Genomic DNA, 16,419 nt, shown 5'->3' on the forward strand with positions numbered 1-16,419 from the left:
GTCTTGCAATTGTTTTGGAAATAGAAACACCTGCTTCATATCAATATTCACATTGTTTTGCTCCCTTCCTGGACTAATTATTGAAAAGTTGATTGTGCCTCAACTTCCTTATCTATAAAATGAAGTCATCAACAGCATTAAATGAGTTTAACACATATATTCAGTAGATATTAGCTGAGCAGATGATGGCAATGATGTTGATGATGCAGCTATTTCCACATTAGGGATATTTGGATTGCTTCCCATTGGAGAACCAGCTGTTATTGCCCCTACTGAACACCCAACTCCCTATCCTCAGCCAGGTGTTATTTAGGGGTAAAAGGAAGTTTGAACTGGAGAACAAAGAGCCAAAAAACAAAAAAAGAGCTTTTTTTTTCTTCAAAAAATAATTTTTGGCAATTGGTGATGAAATGTGGATTTGTTATCTTGATAGAATAGTGTTGCCACCCTTCCTTCCGAGTAACTTAGGGTTGAGTCAGAAGGTGTCACATCAGGCAGATTTCTTGAACAGTTTGGCAGTGGTGACAGTGTTCCTACAGCCTACAAGGATTTCCTGGAGTCTGTAATTTAAGCCACTTGATAGGTTGGAGTTCTGTTTTTTAAAAATTGGGCTGTTCTTATACTCAGCAGACATTATATTCTCCCTTGAGATGATATTTTTGAGTTTGCCTTCATTAAAGAAGTCTCCAGGCCAGGCATGGTGGCTCACACCTGTAATCCCAACACTTTGGGAGGTCGAGGCAGGCAGATCACCTGAGGTCGGGAGTTCGAGACCAGCCTGGCCAACATGGTGAAACCCTGTAGACACTAAAAAATACAAAAAATGAGCTGGGCATGGTGGCGGGTTCTGGTAATCCCAGCTACTCGGGAGGCTGAAGCAGGAGAATCCCTTGAACCTGGGAGGTGGAGGTTGCAGTGAGCCAAGATCGCGCCATTGCACTCCAGCCTGGGCAACAAGAGTGAAACTCCAATCTTAAAAAAAAAAAAAAAAAAAAAAGAAAAGTCTCCATGTAAGAGTGAGGTCAGGACACTGCCATAAATGCAAGTGCAGCAGCATGAGAAGAGAGGGTAGACTGGGGAACTTGACTGACTTGGTTCAAATCATAACTGTGTAGTCTTGAGTATGTCCATTTTTGAATGTTTGGTTTCCTTCCTTGCAACATGTGAAAAATGCCTACCATGAAGAATAGTTTTGTTTGTACTACCCTTGACCTCTTACTGTTTTGGAAAGAACTCTTGACCACAGCAAAGAGGAATGTAATTATGGTTTAATCTATGCCAAGCTGAGTCACTTTTCTGGATTATTCTTCTTATTCAGTAGTCCTAAACCCCCCAGACCTTCATTTCACCTGCCAGAAAATCATTATCTTTACAGATCTGTACACCCAGATAGAACAAGAAAAAGAGTTCTCTATCAGTCAGATGTTACTAAATATTCCCATACTTGGTATCATTTGGAGAATATAGACTATTTTTCTTTTCATTTGCATATTTAGTATTACATCAATCAAGCAATCCACATAACTTTGATGATTCAATTTGGCTTCTTTATTGTTATAATTAGGTTTTAAACTGCCTTAAAGACAAAGAATTTGGTGGTGGTGATGGTGGTAGTGAGATGAGTTTCCAATTCTTTTTTTTTCTGCATTTCTAGTGATTTTTACCTAGTAATCTTGCAAATAAAGCATCTCTGGCCACTGTACCTTCTGGCTAATCCCCAAGGCCAGCAGGCCCACTCATACCTCAGGGCCTTTGCACTTGCTGTTCCCTCTGCCAGGAATGTCCTTCCTCCATATGGACAAGGCTCACTTCCTCCATGCTGCTGCTCACATGTTGCCTTATCAGATGGGCCTTCCCAGCCCACCTACGTAAATAGCATCTTCATCACTCTCTGTCATTCATAGCACTTATCACCACTTGACATAGTTATATTTGTTCCATGTTTATTGTTTCTCTCTTCCCCAGTTGAATGTCAAGTTCATGAGATCAGGGGCTGTGTTTCTTTTCTGTGGTGTATTCCCAGAGCCTTCAGCATAAGTTTTCTGGACTGAATTGGGCATCTGCTGTATGTATACCCCTAGACTGAGTGCTGTGGGTGGTGTGATCTTCACATGCCCTGCTTCATTGGATTTTTATAATATCCCCATGAACATGGCAGGTAAATAGCATCATCACCACTTTACAGATGTAGAAACTGAGGGCCAGAGGGCGTGGTTTCCAAAGGGCTGACAGCTCCACAGATTGATAGAGCCAACTTAAGTCCTCAAGCAACTTAAGCCCAATTGGGGAGACATTTACATCTGAAAAGTTATCACAAGAAGGATAAACATTCCCATTCAGAGCTCACCACATCTAAAGAGATCAGGCAATACTAAGCCATCAGGCAAGAAGTAGTCTGTGTGGTGTTGATCCCATGCAGTCAGACAGCTGAGCTGGGCAAGTTACTCAACCTCTCTACACTCCAGTGTCATCACTTCTGAAATGAGAATAATAATATGAGATAATATTATGAAGATAATAAAATGGGATATAGGATTGGTGTGAGGATAAATGAGTGTGTATACATGGTACTTAAAGTAACACACAGAAATTATAAATTAATATATACTGTGTGTGTGTTCATGTGTCTGTGTGTCTGTGTGTCTGTTAGTGTATTTTATGTGTCTAACACACACACACACACACACACACACACACAGAGGCAATGACTGTGAGTGCTATGAGGTGGAGAGACAGATTGTGTTTCCCCTAAGGCGAAGAGGCTAGAGAAAGGGATAAGGATATTCTCTGTCAGTGAAGCTAGCTGATGTCTACAAAGAAAAGGGTCGCTCATGGCCTTAGTAGCACCCACTTTTTGTCCAACTGTGTCATTCATGTGTGGAGGAGATTCATGAATCCTACCTGGTTCTCCTGAAATGTCAAACACGGCCACCTAGGCAGCATTTACAAGCAAGAGTCCATTGCTTTTTTGATGTATATCTTAAGCGCCCCCAGTGAATGAACAGCATATAACTCCGCATAAAAATCATTAAACGTAATTGACTTCCAGAGCAGGCAGTTCAGTTGTATGCCTCTGGAGAAGGCTGACTGAATTGGAATTGGTCCGTAACTTCTGCCTATCACATACATGAGGTTTCTGGGCAAAGAGAACTTTCCACAAAATAAGTCTAAAAATCATAGATCATCAGACAACCAATAACACATTGATGAGACATCTCCAAGATCTAGAATCGTCCTGGGTGTCAAGGAAGTCTTTGGGGTTTTTACAAATATTGATAATGCACTTTTTATAACATGCACTTTTTATAAAAATGCATGCTCAATTGAGATTAACTTGAAAAACACAAAGAAAAGGCCGGGCACAGTGGCTCACGCCTGTAATCCCAGCACTCTGGGAGGCTGAGGCGGGTGGATCACGAGGTCAGGAGATCGAGACCATCCTGGCTAATACGGTGAAACCCCGTCTCTACTAAAAATACAAAAAATTAGCTGGGCGTGGTGGCGGGTGCTTGTAATTCCAGCTACTTGGGAGGCTGAGGCAGGAGAATGGCATGAACCCGGGAGGTGGAGCTTGCAGTGACCGGAGATCACGCCACTGCACTCTAGCCTAGGCGACAGAGCGAAACTGTCTCCAAAAAAGAAAAAGAAAGAAAGAAAAACACAAAGAAAGAAACCCAAGCACTCCGAATCACCCTGTTCCGACAGAACGATCATGTGCCACACGTTTTCCATTCATAGAAGGAAGGATTGTTGTGTGGGTGATCTCATCCAGCCCCTGGGCAGAAGGAATTTTCTGCCACCCCTGACAGACGGCCAGCTTCCTCTGCATGATGATATCCTGCCTAGTCTCACTTTCCAGGGTTCTGAATTTGGCAAAGCGCATCTCCCTGAAGTGCATGGAGGCAGGGAACACTGTCCCAGGGTGGCATATTTGCAAGCTGCCTTTGATGCTGAGAGTTGCACTGAGAGCAGGACTTTGCCCTCCTGGAGGCAGAGGTTTCACCTTTGCCAGTTGCTTCTTTGTACTGGATGGGGTCTGTGAGACTTGCCCCCAAACCATCTCAACACATGCCCATTTTCTCTAGCAGTTCAGAATCTAAAGCCATCTGCCAGGTTGTTCCCTTTCAAATTCTGTCTCTGCCACTTACTAGCTGAGGGATCCTGGGTGAGTTACTTACTGACTGGAAGCCTCAGTTCTCTAATCTGAGAGACAGAGCTCACAAAAGCACTTATTCCATTGTCATGATGTGAGGACCAAGCAAGTGAATAGATGCAAAGCTCCACATGCCTGTGTGCTGGGGACCCAGTGACTCAATAAGTGCTAGCTATGGCTGGTGCTACTGCTACCCTAGATTTTATGCGCCTTACCCAGTTCTGACTTGCATCAGTTGATTTGTGAGCCGAGGTGTTCCCTTTCATGCTTTGGGGAGCTGGGAATCAAACCCCCAAAAAGAGAAAACCCGAGCATCAGATTCACTTTTCTTTAGGAACGGGGAACTAACAGATATAAGCTGGTTGATGTTGAGTGGAAAAACGTCCCTATTTTATTTTTCCATTTTATTTTAAAAAGAAGTTCCAAGTAACACTAACCAAATTTCAAAAAAACCAACTCTTGAAGGGCAAGGAAGTCAGAATGGTAGTTAGGTACAAATAACATAGTCTCTAGGACTTCCGAGTATGCAACAAGCTCTTATACACAGAAAAATGTTTATCGGGGTGCTTACCTTTTTGTGCCATGGATACCTTTGGCGGTCTGGTGAAATATATGGACCCTTTACAGAATAATGTTTTTAGATGTATAAAATAAAATACATAGGATTATAAAGGAAACTAGTTATATTGATATTTATCTTCAAAATAATAAAAAATCATGCTTATGATATAGGAAACATGTGCTCCTTATTCATGCATTAAATATGATCTATGAGTGAGACTAATAACTACTGTAATTTCAAAGTGTGATGAATGAATGTCATCAGTATTTTGGAACATCTGCAGGATTCTAATATGACATGAAATATCTGTGATTTCCATTGTTAAAAAAGACACAGGTACTGCTAATGTTACTTTATGTTCATACTTGAAGAAAATGCTACATTCCAGTTAGAGGTTAGTGAAAATGAAGACAAATGTTTTCCCCATCCAAGTTCATATATATACTCTTTGGGCATCTGTAGACCCCCAGGTTAAGATCAACCATGCTGAGGAAATGGCAGCTCTAGAAATGATGGGGAAGCAGCTTGTCCTTCAAGGATTTTTTCTAGTCACCAGCTCTGTTAACTGGGTCGTTCTAGAATCCCAGGGAATGGGGAAGGTAGTGAGCTGACTTCTGAGAATTGGCTATGTCTGGGGTCCTTTTTCCTTCATCCCTTCAGCAAAGCTTCGCTCAGAGCCCTCTGGATGCAGAACCAGCTCCCCTTGGCAATTCCCTTTTAATTTGCATGTGCAAGTATGGCCACCAGGAGACATGACAAACAGTGCAGATGCCAGGCATGGGAGGAAGAGAGAAAGAAAGCATAAATTCGTCAAAACGGCATTTTGGGGGAGGAGTGATGAAAGCTATGTCAACTGTACATTATTGACTGTCTCACCAGATTTGGAAGCAGCATTAACAACATTAAGATGTTCGAGGAAACTTTTTAGTGTTCGTTTAGACAGATACAATATCTTCCTCAAGCAGTCGCTAAAGGAATTTGATATTCTAAAGAGATAGTGAGCTGCTATACAGCCAGGGTTACGTAGAAGTATTTCAAAGAGGTTAAACATTTCTGGAAACTTATAACATTTTTATTTCTAATTTTATTGAATTATGATTCAATGTAGCTTATCTTTGTTACCCAATCCATGGGAGAATCTCTTTAGGATATATAATATTTATAATATTTGTGTGTGTATATCTATATATGAATGTGTCTGTGTGTGTATAGGTGTGTGTATATTTTTATTATATTATATAAAGTGTAATGGTTATATTATCCAACTGTTTTTACCTATCCGTCTACTAGATTTGTTCAATTCTTAAAAAGGTCTATTGAAATCTCTCACTGTAATTGCATTGTTTCAAGGTTTTCAAGTGAGTCTCCCACAATAATTGCATTTTCATTTTGCAATAGCAAAGCACTTAAGCAAAAATTATTACATCTGTAACAATTACCTATAATAATTTTTGCTTAAGTGCCATGTTATCAGATGCATAAAGTTTTATGATTGCTGTAGCTTCTCCATCAATTGTGCTTTTTATCATTATATCGTATATCATATCCATTCATATCCATACATCATATCATTATATCATATCCATTCTTAACCTCGTCAACCTTAAATTATACCTTGTCACTCCTCTTTTGCCTTGTTTGCATTTGATTGGTATAGTCACCCATCAGTCATCCTTCACTCACTACATTGTCTTCAGTGCTTTTCTTTTAAACACCATACAGTTGGGCTTCTTTATCTTTCTCTTTATTTATTTATTTTCTTTTATACTCACTGAGACACTCTGGCTTTTGGTGGAAGAATGAAGTTTATTCTCATTTGGTGTAATAACTGATACACTTGATTGTATTTCTTCCATCTTTTTGTTTATTATTTCATTTTGTGGCTTCTTCTTTCTCTTTAGTTTTGCAGTCAGATTCTAAGTTGCTGTATTTCAACTTTTAAATTTGAAAATTATTATTTACGTTTCCTAAATCTTCCAAATTCCTAAAGTAATTCTTGGCTACTATTTGAAAATAAACTTCTAACTATTTTCTCCACCAGCGCCCTCCAGCTCCGCTCTTCCCTCTGTGAGATGAGACTTTAGAGCTGTATTTTCTCCCTTGCCTTCCCTCCTCTCACTAAAATGAGCCAGTTGAAATGCTTACCCTCTCCCGATCAACTTCCAACTTCTAGATTTTGCAAAAATAGTTTAATGCTTTATTTCTAGAAAACGATCAGATTTTCCTTTGTCCTTTTTACTTCAAGAATCTTTATTTAGCACATACATTTCACATTTGCAGTCCACATAACCCTATGTGCCAAGCTTGTCCAACCCATGGCCTGCAAGCTGCAAGTGGGCCAAGATAGCTTTGAATATGGCCCAACACAAATTCGTAAACTTTCTTAAAACATTATGAATATTTTTTTGCAATTTTTTTAAGTCCATCAGCTATCATTAGTGTTAGTGTGTTTTATGTGTGGCCCAAGACAATTCTTCTTTCAATGTGGCCCAGAGAAGCCAAAAGATTGGACACCCCTGCTATATATACTCAAGTTTACAGCATGACACTGGTGGCTTTTTTCCTTCCCCCTTTCCCTAGTTTGATGTCTCCATTTGGATGCATTTGCTATTTGGATGGAGCTTTTGTGAATCTAGTGGTCCCTTGAGGTCCTGGGGAGGACTGGTTCCAGGACACCTCCCCCAAACCCAAATCCACAGATGCTCAAGTCTCTCATGTAAAATGGCATAGATATTTGCCTATAACACACACACATCCTCCCATGTACTTTAAATAATCTCTAGGTTACTTATAATATGTAATACATTGTAAAGGCCATGCAAATAATAGTTATACTGTATTGTTTTGATTCATATTACTTTTTGCCATTGTACTTTTATTTTTCATTTTTTCTAATATTGTCAATCCATGGCTGCTTGAATCCAAGAATGCAGAACCTGGAGATACTGAGGGCCTATTGTATTTTTTCAAATGAGATATTTGGGTGAAATACACTGCTCTTTCACCCTGATACATGAGAGATAGCTTGTTGGTGTATGGGATTTATGGAGTGAAATACTTTTTTCCTGTAGTCTGTAAGAGTTCCTGTCCACTGTCATTTGGTTTCTAGTGTTGAGATGAGAAGACTGAAGCCAGGCTTATCTTTTTTTGGGGTAACTTGCTATTTCTGTCCGGGAAGTTCCAGGATGTTTTCAAGTCTTTCTTCTTTTCCATCATGATTTCCATCTATGCTCTATCCTTTTGCTTTGCACTTTGAAATTGTTTTTGACTTGATTTTTTCTGACACTATTGAGACTGCTAAATTGACCACCTATCCTTTCATTCATTTGCTCAACTTCAAAAAATGTTTAGATCAATGATCATATTTGTATATCAGAATTTTGCATGTGTGTGCTCCACAAGTGTTCTGTTTTTCTTAAGTGCTGTTTTATGTTCTGTTCAAATGGATGCCTCCAACAGAAGTTCTGCCAATTTTCTTTGCAGTCCAAAGACCCCCACTGGATGTGTTGTTTTTCATCCTTGGCTCATTTGGCTCAGGTGTGGCTGTGAGGTTATCTCATCAGTGATGGATTAGTGATGTCTGTCAGGCCGGCTACTTGGTGCCAGTCTCCTTTTGCTCTCCCAGCTCTCTGCTCACCTGTTCAGTGCCTTCGGGCCTTATTAGGGGATGGGGAGTTCTTCCTGTGGGGTGAGATAGATGGAAGGGTGGGAATCTGTGAGTCTCTGTAGAGTGAACTCTTCTTAGGATACAAAGCTCCTCCAGCTCTGCTCTAGATCTCTTCAGCCTCTCTTTCCAGCCTCTGCTAGACTTTCCAATAATCCACATTTCAAACTTCACCTTTCTCAGCTGCCTGTGAGCCCCACCAACTGCTGGGCTCAGAAGGGGCAGACAGATTTGATTTGGTAGTAGAGAGGGTATGAAAGACATTTAGGGCAGGGCTTTCCCGAATCCATCTGCAAACTATTACTACTTTATATTTATAAAAGTGAAACGCAATGATTGTAAAAATAAATAGAACCGAATTTTTCAAAACAAAATTAAAAGGATCTCCTTGTTTCTGTCCATTCTTCAGTGGTAGTCCCTGCTAATATGTTGGTGGGTCCTTCAAATATTCTCTATGTACTTACATATACATATATATATATTTAAAAATACAAGTGGGATCACACTATAAACACAATTTTGCAACTTGGTATTTTCTCCTCAATATGTTAAGAATATTTTTGTTAATGTGAATTCATGTAGGCTTCCCACATTTCTTTTGATGACTGCATGATTTTTAAGTGTGAATTATTAAAATGTGTTTAACAGATGTTTGTTATATGCAGTTTTCTCTATTCTAAACAGTGATGCTTTGAAAATCTTTGTGTACATCTGAATGTATTTCTGTAGACCTGATTACTAGATATGGAATATGTGGGTCAAAGGATATATGCATTTTAAATTTTAATAGCTTCTGCCAAATTTCTTTCCAAGAAGTTGAGCATGTTATTCTTGCATCTGAGAGTAACAACATGGAATATGAGAATTGCTGTTTCTCATACTCTGGCTGATGCTGTATTATCAAGTTTTAGTTTTTTGTTAGTTTGAAAAATAGGCCGGGTACAGTGGCTCACACCTGTAATCCCAGGACTTTGGGAGGCCAAGGTGGGTGGATCACGAGGTCAGGAGTTCGAGACCAGCCTGGCCAACATGGTGAAACCCCATCTCTTCTAAAAATACAAAAATTAGCCAGGTGTGGTGGCAAGCACTTGTAGTCCCAGCTACTCAGGAGGCTGAGGCGGGAGAATCGCTTGAACCTGGGAGGCAGAGGTTGTGGTGAGCCGAGATCACACCACTACACTCCAGCCTGGGCACCACAGCAAGATTCCATCTCAAAAAATAAATAAATAAAAATAAATAAAAGTAGTATCCTACTTTGCTTTAATTTGAAAATTTTAAATTATGACTGTGTAGTGCATTTTTTATATGCTCATTGTCCAATTATTTTTCTTCCATGAATTGCTTCTTCAGGTTTTTTCTTCCTTTGCCCATTGAATTGCTGATCTTTTTCTTGATTTGCAGTTCTTTTTTACTTAAGGAAGTTAGTTCCATGTCTGTCATTTGTGTTGCAAAAATGTTTCCCAGTGTATTTTTTGTCTTCAGCATTTTAGTTGTTTTTTTTTTTCTGTACTGCATTTTTAAAGTTGTGTTGTTTTATTAACCTTTTGACCTTTTTCTTTAGGTTTCATGTCTTGTTTAGAAAGATCTTCCTTACTTTAAGATGACAGCTATCCAAAAAATTAACTCATGTTTTCTTCCTCTACTTTTACAGTTTCATCTTTCACATGTAAATCTTTGATCTGTATCAAATGTATTTTGGTGTAAGGAGTGGAGAAGGAATCCAACGTAACTTGTTAAATTTTTTTCTGGATGGCTACTATTTCATCCAACATCATAGTTACAGTCCATCTTTTTCTGACTGACCTGGAATGCCGCTTTTATCATAGATTGAATTCCCATGAGGCTGAATTTTTTGTTGAATGATTTAAAGTCTATCCAAAGGGAGAGGCTCATAAATGAGTGTTTTGAGAGTTTGACTCATGGGTGAAGAGCACTCTATCGCTGGGAAAATGTCCAAGGGAGTGAAAATGGAACTTTCCCCCTTGCCTCCAGTTGGGCGTCCTTCTGTGCTCATCTGCCTTCTTGTTATTGGTATTACAGATATCTGAGAAATACGGGCTGCCCGTGGAGAAGATAGCAAAGCTTTACAAGAAAAGCAAAAAAGGGTAAGAAAGAAACTGAACTTAAATTGACTTTCAAATCAGTTAAGTCCACATGATGCCTTAAAAATAAAATGATGCCTGTCTGTTAGGTCTGTTGCCCACTTTTCATAAAAATTGTGTCCTTCTTCCAGAGAATTGCAGAGGAGATTGCATTTGGAAGATCTTTAGGGAGAGAGGGAGGGAGGGAGGCAGTGCATTGGCACTATGTCAGCTGAGATGCCTATTTCAATGACAAGACGAGCAGGAAGACCACAGAGGTCTGGAGGTGCTGAGGACACTGGGGAGAATGGCAAAGTCACCTTTCTGCAGGGAGTGGAGTTTATAGGGAATCACGTATGGCCCTTGGGGTTGGTTTCTGGGTGGCACACTAGGAACAAAAAATGGTTTGGAACATAGGGGATTCTTCTAAGGTAATTATCAAGAAAATGTTCTCAAATGATCATTGGACCTGTGTGTTCTCATTGTTAAGAACAATAGGTCATATTTACTGGGTGTTCAGTAGGTTCGGGGTCCCTTCCTAAGTACTTTACATGTATTCCTCTATTTAGTTCTCACCACTCTGTGAGGTGAAATCTCTTATCTCTGATTTATTTGATGAAGAAAGCAAGCCAGAGGGGGCTTAAGCATGTCACGCAAGGTCTCATGTTCAGTAGGTAGAGCACAGATTTGAACCCATCTGTGTCCTCAAAGCTCAAGTGCTTAGCTCCCATGTTCTGCCGTCTGACTTTCTGTGTGGGCTTCCTATGTGTGAGGGTCTAAGAGTAGGGGCCACAGGAGCTAGTGTAAGTGCCAAGAGAGGGTATCTGTTGACTCAGCTTCTGGGGTATTTTCCTACAAAAGGCAGAAGATGAGTCTTTCAACTCTTCTCCAGATCACTTTCATAAAGGAAATTGGATTATCTGGGAAGCTCAGGCTTTCTGAGTGATGAGTCCTGTTGGTTGATTGGAGGATCCGACAGGAAACCCTTTCCACCTGAGCTCTTGTTGGAAGATTCACCAAAATGCACATTATACTTCTTGCCAAGGTAGTAGGCTGGGTGTATTACTGACAGTGAGATTTGAGTGGTGTCTCACAGTCTTATTGCCGAGCAGAAATCCTCAGTGCAGAGGTACATGCTGATGATAACATTTTGCTTTCATCAAGCTCTGTATCAGGTGTTGTGCTAAATCTTTTTATCATAGAAACAATCCGTTAAAGCTAAGTGACTGTTCTTATTTTTACAGGAGAATAAACTGAGGCTCTGAAAGGCTAAACAGCTTGCCTGCTGACACATAACTGTAAAATGATAGAGTCAGTGGTTCATTCTCAAACTAGCATCTGTCTGACTTCAAATCATGAAATTGGCTTAAGGAAATTATGGAAGTCTCTGGAAGCTGTTGGCTTTCTTAAAACTCTACCAGGGATAGTTAGCCCCAGGAGTAGGTCACAGGTGGTAAAGTACAAGTGTCAGAATGAGGTAAAGCTAATTTCAAAATCAAGCTCAGCCATGCACTAACTGAATGAACTTGGGGAAACAGTTTAACCTTGTTGAGCTCAGTTTTCTCATTTGCAAAAGGGCGATGACATCTGCCTTCATAGTTGCTGTGAGAACTAAATACAAGGTCATATTACATGCTCAAAAAAAGGGTAGCTGCGATTCTTGCTTATTTTCCTCTTCCTCCTAAGAGCAGAGGCAATATGGTTTACTGAAAAGAGTTAGAGAGCCTAATGATTTAGGTCCTGGCCCTGGTAATCAGTAACTCTGTGATTCTGGGCTTCCTAACTTCCCTGGGCCTCAGTTTACTCATCTATAATGCAAGCAGTTTGGGTTGAATGTTAGTTCTGAGAAATTGAGGCTTTGCTTTCCTCAAACTAGCTTTTGGGGAAAGAAAACAGAATGAGGGTCTTTCCCTGGCTTGTGTCCTCTCTCCTCCACTCCTCCCAGCCTCCACCACAAAAGAATGGCTACGAGAACCCCCAGCCTGGTGCTCCCCTTGCCCTGGGCACATTGTTCATGGCGTCTTTGTTTTTCACACCCCTCCCCGCTCCATGGCAGCATCTTGGTGAACATGGATGACAACATCATCGAGCACTACTCGAACGAGGACACCTTCATCCTCAACATGGAGAGCATGGTAGAGGGCTTCAAGGTCACGCTCATGGAAATCTAGCCCTGGGTTTGGCATCCGCTTTGGCTGGAGCTCTCAGTGCATTCCTCCCTGAGAGAGACAGAGGCCCCGGCCCCAGAACCTGGAGACCCATCTCCCCCCTCTCACAACTGCTGTTACAAGACTGTGCTGGGGAGTAGGGCAAGGGACAGGCCCCACTGTCGGTGTGCTTAGCCCATCCACTGGCACCTACCACGGAGCTGAAGCCTGAGCCCCTCAGGAAGGTGCCTTAGGCCTGTTGGATTCCTATTGCCCACCTTTTCCTGGAGCCCGGGTCCAGGCCCGCCAGGACTCTGCAGGTCACTGCTAGCTCCAGATGAGACCGTCCAGCGTTCCCCCTTTAAGAGAAACACTCATCCTGAACAGCCTAAAAAAATCCCCATCCCTTCTTTCTCACCCCTCCACATCTCCCCAGTGGCTGGACAAAATGAGCTACTTCTGGGTGCAGTAGTTATAGGTGGGGCAAGAGGTGGATGCCCACTTTCTGGTCAAACACCTTTAGGTTGCTCTGGGGAAGGTTGTCTTGCTAAATACCTCCAGGGTTCCCAGCAAGTGGCCACCAGGCCTTGTACAGGAAGACATTCAGTCACCGTGTAATTAGTAAGTAACACAGAAAGTCTGCCTGTCTGCATTGTACATAGTGTTTATAATATTGTAATAATATATTTTACCTGTGGTATGTGGGCATGTTTACTGCCACTGGTCTAGAGGAGACACAGACCTGGAGACCGTTTTAATGGGGGTTTTTGCCTCTGTGCCTGTTCAGGAGACTTGCAGGGCTAGGGAGAGGGCCTTTGGGATGTTAAGGTGACTGCAGCTGATGTCAAGATGGATTCTGCGGTGGGCATACCTGGAGGCTCATTCCCTGTCCCCAGAGGAAGCCCCCTCTCCCTCTCCATGGGCATGACTCTCCTTCGAGGCCACCACATTTATCTCACAATTATGTGTTTTGCTTGACTTTCCCTTTGCGCTGTCTCGTGGGAAAGGTCATCCTGTTTGAGACCCCAGCTCCTTCTCCGGCTTTGGCTGCGGGCACGGCCTGAGCTTTCTGGAGAGCCTCTGCAGGGGGTTTGCCATCAGGGCCCTGTGGCTGGGCCTGCTGCAGAGCTCCTTGGCTATCATGAGAATCCTGGACACTGTGCTGTGCCTCCCAGTTTACAAACACGCCCTTCATCTCAAGTGGCCTGCTGCTGTGTGAGAGCTGTGAACAGCTCAGCTCTGAGTCGGCAGGCTGGGGCTTCCTCCTGGGCCATCAGACGGAAAGCGGGGATTGTTTGCCTTGCTCCTGGGTGCTGGGTTTTAAGGAAGTGAGTGAGAAAGAATGTGCCAAGATACCTGGCTCCTGTGAAACCAGCCTCAGGAGGCAAACTGGGAGAGAGAAGCTGTGGTCTCTTGCTACATGCCCTGGGAGCCGGAAGAGAAAAACACTCCTCTAAACAATCGCAAAATGATGAACCATCATGGACCACTGTTCTCTTTGAGGGGACAGGTTTAGGGGTTTGCGTTCACCCTTGTGGGCTGAAGCACTAGCTTTTTGGTAGCTAGACACATCCTGCACCCAAGGTCCAGGGTCTAGGACAGGTTCTCTAGAAAGGCCCAGATTTGTTTGTAAAGCACTTTGACTCTTACCTGGAGGCCCCCTCTCTAAGGGCTTCCTGCGCTCCCACCTCATCTGCCCCTGAGATGCAGAGCAGGATGGAGGGGCTGCTTCTAGCTCAGCTGTTTCTCCTTGAGGTTGCGGAGGGATTGAATGGGGCAGAGAGCAGGTGCTGTGCCCAAGAAGATCTCCGAGTAGCAGTGACGGGGCACCTTGTTGTGTGTCCTCTGGGCATGTTAACTCTTCTGTGGTGCCAAAGGTTTGCATCGTGGATCCAGCTGTGCTCCAGTCTGTCCCCTCCTCCTCCACTCTGACTGCCACACCCTGGACCAGCAGCTTGGGGACCCTCCAGGGTACTAATGGGGCTCTGTTCTGAGATGGACAAATTCAGTGTTGGAAATACATGTTGTACTATGCACTTCCCATGCTCCTAGGGTTAGGAATAGTTTCAAATATGATCGGCAGACATAACAACGGCAAATACTCGGGTTGGGGCATAGGACTCCAGAGTAGGAAAAAGACAAAGATTTGGCAGCCTGACACAGGCAACCTACCCCTCTCTCTCCAGCCTCCTTATGAAACTGTTTGCCCGTCCTGCCCTAAGGCAGAAGATGAATTGAAGATGCTGTGCATGTTTCCGAAGTCCTTGAGCAATCACGGTGGTGACAATTGCCACAACAAGGGATATGAGGCCAGTGCCACCAGAGGGTGGTGCCGAGTGCCACATCCCTTCCGATCCATTCTGCTCTGCGTCCTTGGAGCACCCCAGTTTGCCTTTGATGTGTCCGCTGTGTATGTTAGCTGAACTTTGATGAGCAAAATTTCCCGAGCGAAACACTCCAAAGAGATAGGAAAACTTGCTGCCTCTTCTTTTTTGTCCCTTAAATTAATCAAACTCAAATAAGCTTAAAAAACTCCATGGAAGATCACGGACATGTGAAATGAGCGTTTTTCTTTACTTTTTTTTTTTTTAAGGTCTGAACTGAACAGAACAAGAGTTTTTCCTCATACATCTCCAAACTGTTTAGACTTTATGAGTATTTAGAAGTTGGGACCAACAGAAAAATGCAGTCAGATGTCATCTTGGAATTGGTTTCTAAAAGAGTAAGGCATGTCCCTGCCCAGAAACTTAGGAAGCGTGAAATAAATCAAATGTTTATTTTCCTTCTTATTTAAAATCATGAAAATGCAACAGAAATAAAGGGTTTGTGCCAAATGCTATGAACGGCCCTTTCTTAAAGACAAGCAAGGGAGATTGATATATGTACAATTTGCTCCCATGTTTTAAAAAAAAGGTAAATGTAACTTAATAGTTTTGTAAATGGGAGAGGGGGAATCTATAAACTATAAATACAGTTATTTTATTTTTTGTACATTTTTAAGAAGAAAAAATAAATATTCATAACATAAAACAACAGTGTCTGGTGCTTTCTGTGCAGCCAGTGTTGGGGATTTTTACCTTGTTGGAGAGAGGTTTCCATGTGACGTGGGAAAATTCTAGCTGCTCACCCTGCCTTCAGGTCCTGGGCTTCAACAGAGCAGGGATTTCCTGGTAAAGTTACTTTGCTGTGCTTCACCCCAGTGTTAAATGTGAAGAGGGCTGAAGAACTTCCAAGGCTTCTGTGTGACCATGGCAGGCTACCCAGGGTGGTTATTCTTGGCCCGTCCCTTTGGGCAAGGAGTTGGTTCTGTTCACTTGCTTCTGACCATCCTCACTTCCAGGCACACTCCCCCGCCCTTGAATTCCCACAAAAACTTTCTGCTTCCTTAGTTCACCTGCACCAACCTCCGCATGGAGGCTGAAACCATGTGGCTCTAACTCCAGTTTTCTCACAATCTCTTGCCCTGGAACCCACAGGCTCCCTAAGATCTGTTGGCTCTAATGTGAACACCTGGATGCACTATCCCAGTATCTGCTGGGGTTTCCTTGGTGGGTACCACTCTGTGGAGCCACCCTCACTCCTTTAACCACTGTCCATGATTATCTCCCAAGAGCAGCTCTGTTCCAAACAAGTAGTGTTTCTACATCTTCCCATCTCTCTGTCTATCCATGTCCACAGCTTTCAAATCTTGGCTAAACATTTGCCTTCAGGAAGCCTCCCTTGACCAACTTCAACCCCAGCAGCATCTCCAGCAGCCTCTGTGCCTAGACCAGGGATGGGGAAGTGAGGGCCTGGAGGAAGCACTCATTGCA

General features: G+C 42.5%; 1 protein-coding gene across 2 annotated transcripts in view; it reads left to right on the forward strand.

Annotated features, from left to right (window-relative positions):
* GRHL2 (grainyhead like transcription factor 2) overlaps positions 1-16,419 on the forward strand; it is a 177,481-nt gene extending 161,062 nt beyond the window's left edge. Inside the window, exons 15-16 of one of the 2 annotated variants that reach the window (XM_003256071.3) lie at positions 10,420-10,484; positions 12,517-16,419. In XM_003256071.3, the coding sequence (XP_003256119.2) occupies positions 10,420-10,484; positions 12,517-12,631 (180 nt within the window). In that variant the 3' untranslated portion in view covers positions 12,632-16,419. The remainder of the gene's footprint in view (positions 1-10,419; positions 10,485-12,516) is intronic. The other variant, XM_030794974.1, reaches the window with a different exon arrangement.

The sequence above is a fragment of the Nomascus leucogenys genome, chromosome 16, assembly GCF_006542625.1.
Source record: "Nomascus leucogenys isolate Asia chromosome 16, Asia_NLE_v1, whole genome shotgun sequence".
Lineage (NCBI taxonomy): Eukaryota > Metazoa > Chordata > Mammalia > Primates > Hylobatidae > Nomascus > Nomascus leucogenys.